Source organism: Phaseolus vulgaris, chromosome 3, assembly GCF_000499845.2.
Source record: "Phaseolus vulgaris cultivar G19833 chromosome 3, P. vulgaris v2.0, whole genome shotgun sequence".
NCBI lineage: Eukaryota > Viridiplantae > Streptophyta > Magnoliopsida > Fabales > Fabaceae > Phaseolus > Phaseolus vulgaris.
In genome coordinates, this window is record NC_023757.2 from 14,794,669 (window position 1) to 14,805,452 (window position 10,784).

The following is a 10,784-nucleotide window of genomic DNA, read 5'->3' on the forward strand; positions in this document are numbered from 1 at the left end:
CATTAACATATATATATATATATATATATATACTTGTCTAATAAGTAATATTGTAGCTTCAAATACAACCCCTATAATGTAGCTATTAATTAATCAGCAGCACATTATCACTATCTATAACAATTAAGTTTGAAATAACCTGAACTGTCTTTGGAAATTTTGTGAATCTTTGAATAGCTATGAACCATCTGCCTTGTTTTCTAGGTTGGTTACAGATTTCTTTGATTCGTTCTATGATTATTTGTGTATTTTAATGTAGCATTAGTCATTAACATGTTGTTATCAATCTGCTTAGTAAACAGTAGCATTCTTTTTAACAGGGAATGAGTATATTAGCAAAATTGTGCTCACTTCAATCTTACTGGAAAGTAGGAAACTGGAAAATGCCCTAGGGCCAAATGATCATGGAGATGGCCCAAACGGGGAAACTAGTCGCTAATTATTGCGTGTGTGATACCTTAGGAAAAGCACTGAAGGAACGCGAACAAAAATAGTACGGGTTAAAAAGTATAATAAACACATACAAAAACACAGCACTCTGAATTAGTAAACGGTTTTCATGCAACCAACCAGATTATAACAACAGAAGATAAATTCAGATTTGAACCAATCCAAATTGTCTTTTCTGTTTGTTTGTGTGCACCGTTCTGACAAACTGTTACGGGCACAAGGGTAGCAAAGGAAAAAGAACTAAAGAGCAGGGGTTTTTGGTAAATGGCCAGATAGTTAGAAAAAGTTTACGCATGGATGAGGGCACGCACATTGAGGGCATCAGAAGAAGCAGCAGAATACGTACAACCAATAAGAGGCTCACAGGGTATGACCTAAGGGACAGGCATGATTTGGGTATGACCTCTTTCTGATATTCTTCTTCTTCCTCTGAATCCTTCTTCCTGTAATCCCCTTTGAATATTCCTCTTCTCCATGTAGGTTGACTCTATAGCAGTCATACAGCCACCATTCTATCCACCCTTTCACGGGCACTGTTAATACCTTTTATTATTGTCTAATTCCGAGAGTTTTGTAAGCTAGTTGTGTGGTTAGTTGAGAACCATACTTAATATATATATCTTCACACCATTACATAGGTGCTTTCATTGAGCCACCATGGCTGATAACACAAGAATGACCACCATGGCAGCGGAGATACGAGCTCACGACGCTGAACTAAAACGCGTAATGGATCTCTTGGAGTTACGTGACCAAGAACAATGTGCGCACACTGCACAAGTAGAGGTGGCAGCGAACGCGCGCATGGAGCGTATTCAATCAATGGTGGAATCACTGCTTCAAAACCAAGCCCAGCTTCATGGTGGATCTAGCATGAACTCTACGCAAACCCACACAGTTCAGCCTAGGCAAGCATTTCAGATTAGGAATGTGAAATTAGATTTTCCTAAATTTAATGGCTCGGATGTGATGGCTTGGATTTTCAAGGCTGAACAATTTTTTGACTATTATGGAACTGCTGATGAGGATAGATTAACTATTGCTGCAATTCATATGGAAGAAGATGTCGTCCCTTGGTTCCAAATGATTCAAAGAACCAACCCATTTATGTCATGGACTGCTCTCACCACAGCCTTGGAAACTGAATTTGGCCCTTCACCATTTGATTGTCCACAAGCAGCTTTGTTTAAACTCCAACAAAAAGGATCGGTTTCTGAATATTATCTCCAATTTATGTCCTTAGCTAACCGTTCCGGTAGCTTACCTCAAGAAGCATTGCTGAATTGTTTTGTTAGTGGATTGCATACGGAGTTACAAAGAGATGTGATTGCCCAATCCCCACCTTCCTTATATGAAGACAGATATAACACTAATACCAAGCCGCACTCATCTACTACCATCGCCAGAATTTTCAACCCCAAACCCAACTACTATAACACCCATCATTCTCGCCCTGCACCCTCTAAAAGTCCTCTACCCCCATTACTTCCCACACCATCTACCAAACCAATATACAATCCCAACCAAATAAAAAAAACTCACTGCTGCAGAGATGCAACTTAGAAGAGAAAAGGGCCAATGCTATACATGTGATGAAAAATTCTCATTCAACCATAAATGTCCCAACCGACATTTGATGATTTTGCAAGATGATGAGGAAGACAGTGAAACAGACATAATACTGCAACCACCAGAACCCCCAGACATTGAAGATTCATCAAATGAACTCCCTGTTGAAGACCTCCACTTATCGTTGGATGCTTTTGAAGGTGTTGGACATGCCCGAACTATCCGATTTGCAGCAGATCTGCACGGTATGGCCGTTCAAGTTATGATAGATGGAGGTAGCAGCGACAACTTTCTTCAACCACGATTGGCTAAGTTCCTGAAGCTTGAAGTGGAACAAAGTCCAAAATTAAGAGTAATGGTGGGAAATGGCAATAGATTGAAAACTGAAGGCTACATTCGAAACATCTCTGTCAATATGCAGGGTGCACAAATTGATCTTCCTGTCTTTTTACTACCTGTTTCTGGGGCTGATTTGATTATTGGTACCAATTGGCTTTCAACTATAGGCCCTCACATCCATGATTATAGGGATCTCAACATCCAATTCCATTATAAAGGACAACAGGTTACTTTACAGGGGGACAAGTACAACTAGATAAACCTTGAAGCTGCTCAATACCATCATATCAGAAGGCTCTATAGCGTGGATGCCATTCATGAGTGCTACGCCATTCGGGTTGCAACAGCAGTAGATAACAACAAATGGCAGCTGCCAGACCAAATGGAGCCTGCACTTGTAACCTTATTGCACACTTATAGACAAGTGTTTGCTGTTCCCATTGGTTTACCCCCTCCCAGACTGCATGACCACTCTATTCCCTTATTGGAAGGATCCAACCCAGTCAAGGTTAAGCCTTATCGGTATCCTCACAGCCAAAAAGCTCAAATAGAGCAAATGATTCAAGAGATGTTGAATGCAGAGCTAATCCAGCCAAGCACGAGTCCATTTTCATCACCAATCATTCTTGTGAAGAAAAAGGATGGAATGTGGCGATTTTGTACGGATTATAGGGCTCTTAATGCTCTCACCATCAAGGATAGCTTTCCCATCCCAACAGTCGATGAGTTAATTGATGAACTACATGGAGCCACTCATTTCTCTAAACTTGACCTGAGGTCCGGATATCATCAGATATTGGTGAAACCTGAAGACAGGTATAAAACAACATTTCGGACTCATCAAGGCCATTATGAATGGCTAGTCATGCCATTTGGCCTCACTAATGCCCCTGCTACTTTCCAGAGTCTAATGAATCACATTTTTCAAGGGTGGCTGAGAAAATTTGTGTTAGTATTCTTTGATGACATATTGGTTTATAGTCCCGATTGCTCTTCTCACTTACAACATCTAGAGACTGTTTTGCAAGTTTTACAGAAGGAACATCTCTTTGCCAAGCTGTCCAAATGTTCTTTTGGTGCCACCAACATTGACTACCTTGGTCACACTATATCCAATGCGGGTATTGCAATGGAGGAAGATAAAATCCGTGCTGTGAAGGATTGGCCAAAACCAACATCTCTCAAGTTATTGAGAGGCTTCTTAGGCCTCACAGGCTACTATAGATGGTTTATCAGGAATTACGCCTCTTTGGCAACCCCGCTAACAGATATGCTCAAGAAAGATAATTTTAAGTGGACCACGACAGCAGAGGACGCTTTTGTGAAACTAAAAAAAGCTCTTACCTCGTCACCGATATTAGCACTACCCAACTTTACTCAACCTTTCACTCTTGAAACAGATGCATCAGGGATAGGAATTGGAGCTGTCTTACTGCAGCAAGCTCATCCTGTGGCTTATTATTCTAAGAAATTATTTGCACGACAACAGAAGCAATCTGCTTATGCTAGGGAGTTATATGCCATCACTCAAGCAATTGCCAAATTTAGGCACTACTTGCTAGGCCATAAGTTCACCATCAAAACAGATCAGAAAAGCTTGAAAGAACTCCTTGATCAATCCCTGCACACCCCAGAACAACAACAATGGCTTCCTAAATTTCTTGGATATGATTTCACAATTCAATATAAGCCGGGAAAAGAAAATGTGGTAGCTGATGCATTGTCCAGATGCATGTCCATGGCTATATCTGAACCTGTCAACCAATGGCTACAAGACATACAAGCAAAGATAAAGGAGGACCCTGAGTTACAAATCATAATGGCCAAACTCGAATCGGAACCGGAAACAGTAAAGCACTTTGTTGTTCACAATGGCATTCTGTTCTGGAAAAAGCGAACAGTTCTTCCTAATGATGAGGAATTAAAACAGAAAATTATGACAGAATTTCATAATAGCTTAGTGGGAGGCCATGCTGGTAGAGCCAAGACAATTGCTAGAATATGTTCTCAATTCTATTGGGTGAATATGCATCACGATATCCGAATGTTCGTACAGAACTGTAAGATATGTCAACAAACCAAAACGGAAACAGCTTTTCCGGCCGGACTTTTACAACCTCTCCCTATTCCTATCCAAGTATGGGATGATATAGCTATGGATTTCATCATAGGTCTTCCTCCTTCACAAGGTTTTACTGCAATTATGGTCATTGTGGATAGGTTATCCAAATTTGGTCACTTCATTCCAATGAGGTCTGATTTTAACAGCAAACAAGTGGCTGGTGCATTTATCAACAATGTGGTGAAATTGCATGGCATTCCAAAGTCCATAGTGTCCGACCGAGATAAGGTTTTTATAAGCTCTTTCTGGAAACAACTCTGGAAATTACAGGGTACTACTTTGGCCATGAGCTTGGCTTATCATCCCCAAACAGATGGCCAAACTGAGGTGCTGAACAAAACCTTAGAAATGTACCTTAGGTGTTTTTCCTTCAACAATCCTAGCCAATGGTCTAAGCTGCTTCCTTGGGCTCAATATTGGTATAATACCAGTCACCACAGCAGCATTGGCATGCCTCCTTATAAAGCACTTTATGGACGGAATCCACCTACACTGATTAAATACCAGTTGGATGAGCATGATTCACCTACTGTCCAAGCTAATCTATTGCAGCGAGACAAGATAATAGAACAAGTGAAGCTTAGCTTACTCAGAGCTCAGAATTATATGAAACAATATGCTGACAAGAAAAGAAGATCAGTTGACTTTCAAGTGGGAGATTTAGTCCTGGTTAAGCTCCAGCCATACAAGCAACAAACAGTGGCTAAGAGACTTAATCAGAAACTGGGATTGAAATACTTTGAGCCATTTCCAATACTAGCTAAGGTTGGTGCAGTCGCCTATAGGCTACAACTACCTGATGAAGTTAAGATTCACTCAGTTTTCCATGCCTCTATGCTAAAAAAATTTAGAGGGCAGCATACCGATCCTTACATTCCTATCCAAAACGGGAATCTGACTTAAGGACCAGTACTGCTACCATGGAAGGTATTAGCATCAAGAACCTTGTTGAGAGGACAATTGAAGATTCCTCAAGTGCTAATCCATTGGCAACACACTCCTACTCATGCTGCTACTTGGGAAGATGTCTCAAACATAGAAGAAGCCTTTCCATCATTCAACCTTGAGGACAAGGTTGCTTCCAATGGGGAGGGTATTGTTACGGGCACAAAGGGCAGCAAAGGAAAAAGAACTAAAGAGCAGGGGTTTTTGGTAAATGGCCAGACAGTTAGAAAAAGTTTACACATGGATGAGGGCACGAACACTGAGGGCATCAGAAGAAGCAGCAGAATACGTACAACCAATAAGAGGCTCACAGGGTATGACCTAAGGGACAGGCATGATTTGGGTATGACCTCTTTCTGATATTCTTCTTCTTCCTCTGAATCCTTCTTCCTGTAATCCCCTTTGAATATTCCTCTTCTCCTTGCAGGTTGACTCTATAGCAGTCATACAACCACCATTTTATCCATCCTTTCATGGGCACTGTTAATACCTTCTATTATTGTCTAATTCCGAAAGTTTTGTTCGCTAGTTGTGTGGTTAGTTGAGAACCATACTTAATATATATATATATATATATATATATATATATATATATATATATATATATATATATATATATATATATATATCTATCTTCACACCATTACACAAACTCACGGAGTCGTACCAAATACACTTACAACATTAATGTCATATGCACACTAACTATCAAGCTAAGATTGGTTATGCCAGAATTTGCTGCATAAGAATAAGCAATGAAAAAGAAACCTCGCAAAAATTAATCAAATTTTTCAATAAAGTTCATGAATACACTGAGATTATCATAAAGAAAACATGAATGGGTTTTCCATGATAATAAATTGACAAAATCCTTTCTCACATGGAGCAATGAGGATTTAAGTAGAGAAAATGGTAATATAACTAAATTGTATTAATTAGGAAAAATTACGCCTATTTTGAGTTCTTGTCAAATGATACTTATTTTTTTTAAAATAACCATTCATTTTCTTTATAATTTTTTATATAATGACTTTCGTATTCCTTTAACTTTTTAATAAATATTTAATTATACCTATTAAGTTGCCTTAACCAGAAGACATGAGGCCGGACAATATAAATTCAAAAAAGAAACCCACGTAAAAAAACTTAAAGGATCAATATCTTCATAAAAATCCCATAAGACCAACTCATAAAAAAATCTTTTTAAACTAGAAAAACTACTTTAAAAATAAGGGCTTTAAAAAAACCGTGATTGATACCCATAAAAATGGATTAATTTTTTAAGTTTGATTATTCTCAGCATAATTTAATTTAAGTAGTTAACAATTACATCATTCGACATCTAAGTCTCAAAATCATAAAATTTAAAAAATATTATATTTTTATACGGAAAAAATATACAATTGCAAATATTAATATCATTTTCACAGCTTCTTCTGATTATACAATCAAAAAGATAAGTGATAATTAATAAGAGAATTAAATGGAGAAAATCTCAATCCAAAATTATCAATCTTTAATATCTTCTAGAACTTTTGACTCCCTCTCTTTCACAAAAAAAAATAAATATAAAAACTAACTCCATTTAAAACTCCAAATAAATTGAAACAAATTCAGACAACTAATCTAGAGTTAATTATCTAAGGTAAAATAATTCTAAAATTTATAATAAAAGTCTTGTCACCTTGCTTTCCTTTTTGTTGTTAACAAGTGACATCCACTTCCTTTATATTTTTAAGGGAACCGATATTTTGACACCCAATTAAGTGTTGCGCCAGATTACGCCTGCTGATGTGGATTAAAATATAATAAAGTATTATGTGGGGCCAGTATTGTTGAGGTGGCAAAATTTTAAAATTTAGGGTTCTGTAGTAAAAAATTAGGTTTTAGAAAGGCAAAATCAGCCCCATTTTCTCAGTGCGATTTGGAGTGCGATTTGGAGTGGTAGCGATTCTCATTCCGATTTCGGTGAAGTCTACGATCAGCACGATTTGTAGTGCGATATCGGTACCGCATTACATTGGAATTCGTTTTCAGCCCCATTTTCTCAGTGCGATTTGGAGTGCGATTTGGAGTGGTAGCGATTCTCATTCCGATTCCGGTGAAGTCTACGATCAACACCATTTGTAGTGCGATATCGGTACCGCATTACATTGGATTTCGTTTTTGTTTGGATATTTCTGAAATTGCGATTCCGATTTTGGTAACGTGTGCGATTCTGATTCCGTCTGCGATTCAGATTCCGGTGAGGTCTTTGATTTGGCATCTATTTTCATATAATTTTTCGTCAAGTTTTCATTGGTTTCGTTTTGATTTTTTAGGACTTAGGGTTTTTCGATTTCGTTTATTTGTTGGATGTTGGGGTTTTGGATTGTTGGACACTGGGGTTTATTGGTGTTTTGATTTTCTATATGTTGAATGACCTTTGTATTGGTTTGGATTTGACTTTTTAGGGTTTCCTAGCAATTGGTGACGGAGGGAAGTGCAGTGTTGGTTAACTCGTATGGGAGAGAGGGTTTTCCTTACAAATCCCGGGAGGTTAAGACTTTGGTCATAAAGGCGTTGGTGTCTGAAGCTGCAGCTGCATCTCAAGCCAATGAGTTCTTGTTGGCTAACCAGGCTTGCTTCCAAAACGTAATCCTATCCTAACTTAATATTTAAAATATATGCTTCTGTATTTTTGCTTCTTTTTGTTAACTTAACTTAACATATATCTTCTTCCATGTACAGTTTATGCAGCATGTGATGCACCTATAGAGACTGGAATTCGTCAAAGCATGTTCCTGGTAATGTACACTAGTTAGTTTGTCTGTTGGTTTATTTCTACATTTTAATTCTATTAATAGTAATTAATTGTCATCCTTGTCTGTTTGGTTTCAATATGTCGTTCTGTAACAGATAGTTATTGTATTATATTGGATCCGACCAAAGATGAAGAAGAGGTTAGTAGAATCAATTTTGGTTAAAATGTTATTTTATTTTCATCTAATTTCTTGGCAGTTTAGTTAGCTGAGTAAATTTGGTCTACATTTGACTCATTTGCATTCTACATTCGTTGTGAATTTTTTTTGAAAATATCATTAAACCTTTGTTTCCCCAATTTAGTTATTGGTGTCTTGAAAAGCCTTACGTCATTGATGTTACAAGCCTTCCTGTTAGAGTGAAGATTCCACCATGTACCTTCTAAATTAGTTTTAAATTATTCTGTTCTTTGGTTCTTAAATTGTAAATTTGTTGAAATAGTTATTTAGTTTTAAAATTTGCAACTATGTTGAAATTGGTATTTGGTTCCTAAATTTGCAATGGATGGGTTGTGAGACACTAATGTAACAAACAACTATAGGGCAGTATTCTTTTATGTTAGTTATTGATGAAATTGTGGGACAATATTGTTTTATGTTCTCTCTAAATCCCTTTGTAGTTGCTAATGATGTGGCGCCAGGTGGTGATGGAAAAGGCTTGGTTAAATGAAAATCTGATTGCTCCCATTTGTAAGTGTATGTTGCCCCTTTCAAATGAAAAAACTTATTTATTAATAGAACTGCACATATATTTAAGAATTGAGGTATTAATAGAACTGCACAACAATTCATGTTGCTCTAAATTAACTGAATGTTCTATTATTGAAGCATAAGCATACTGATGTTATAAGAGTGTATGTTGGTTTCGTTCTCAACAGGAAACATTCACAAAATTGTTTGAGGATATAATGTCAATTAGCGGATGTTCAGATGAGGAGGTTCTTACGATTGATCGTTATCCTGAGGGTCAAGCTAAGGTTTGTTTGAAATGATGTTTTTTGTTTTTAAGTAGACATGACAATTACATTTATTTATCTTTAATTTTAATTATTATACTGTATTTATATTTGATTTTGATATACAGGTGTTTAGGCATAATTGCAGGTCAAAGCGTTTGGCTGTTGTGAACATGGTTATAACTTTGGAACAAAAGAGTATTATACAGTCCACCCCATTTGGATGGCTTTTGTTTGTTCGTGAGGACATCAAATTGAGCCGTGGACTTTTAAGTAAGTTATGTAGTTCTTGGGTGGAGAGGAAGCAATGTTTTTCAATTCAGAATCAATTTGTGTCGTTTAGTTTGGTAGATGTGTGTTTAGGTGTAGGTCTTAGAGTAGGTGGTAGAAAAATTGATTTAAGGAAAAGTAGTATTATATCTCACATAAGGAGTTTTTTTGAAGAAGGTCATGTAACTGTGGAAATGATATATTCTGTTATTTTGAAACTTGGGAATGATATTTCCTTAGAGGACTTTTGTAAGTTGTATGTCTTGTTAGGTTTGTCGGAGTTTATTCTCCCTACTAGATTGGGTTTAGTTCATTATGGGTTATTTAACCTTGTTGATGATTTAGACAAACTTGATATGTATAATTGGGGGGGTTTAGTGTATGAGATTTTGGTTGATAGTTTGTGTTCAGCTTCAAAATGGATTACGCGGGGAAATATGTCGTATATCCATGTGGATGGTTGCGTTTACCTCTTGCAGGTAAAATGAAACATTTTTGTTATCGGTAAATGTTTGTAATAATTGTGCATCCGTGTTGACCTTTTAATAAATGCCTTTTTTGTATTCATTGTTCAGATATGGACGATGGAACATTTGTTCTCTTATAAGCGTCAAGTACCTACTAGTGGGAATAAATATCCCCGTATCATGCATTGGATGAATGTTAGAGTTGGTGACCATGAACTTGAACGTTGTCTGCGTAAGAATAAGGTATTTTTTTTTTGTAATTTGTATTACCTTAGTGTTGTTTTGAATGTAGATAATTATTTTTGGAATTATATATGTCAACAAACAGGTTGTTGTTGAATTATGTGCTTCCAATGAAGAAGTTTGCAGTAAATTTGTTGAAGAAGCTTTTGACCAAATTGGGTGTCGAATTACGAAGAAGAAACCAACAAAGGATGAAGTCCGTGCAATGAGGGTGAAAGTTCTTCAACTGATGCGGAAATCTGAGGAGCAGGAATTATTAATCACAAGTATGGAGAAAGAGCTTAATGACATAGTTGAGTTAATTGCAAGGAGAAATTGTCTTCGTCGTGATACTCAGTCAGAAGTAGTTGAAGTTGAACCTCTTGCAATGGATTGCACATACTTGAAAAAGGCAGAAAGCAGTTATGAAGATGTAGATGAAGTAGAACCAAATGAAGAATTTAACAGTCATGAAGATGTACATGAAGATAAACAATTACATGTAGATGAAGTCCAACCTAATGAAGAAGTCAACATGTTTCCTAAAATGAACGTTGAACCGAGGAAACGTTTCAAGAGTGTTGTTTTGAAAACACCTTGGACCACATATTCAAAGAGGAAGCCAAAAAAACCCAAAAAATGA

The 10,784-nt window shown here is 36.9% G+C and overlaps 1 protein-coding gene across 1 annotated transcript; it reads left to right on the forward strand.

Annotated features, from left to right (window-relative positions):
* The first annotated feature begins 9,355 nt into the window (after positions 1-9,355).
* LOC137839177 (uncharacterized) lies at positions 9,356-10,784 on the forward strand. The gene is made up of 3 exons (XM_068648303.1): positions 9,356-9,931; positions 10,028-10,162; positions 10,248-10,784. The coding sequence occupies exons 1-3, from the start codon at positions 9,356-9,358 to the stop codon at positions 10,782-10,784; spliced, it is 1,248 nt and encodes a 415-aa protein (XP_068504404.1).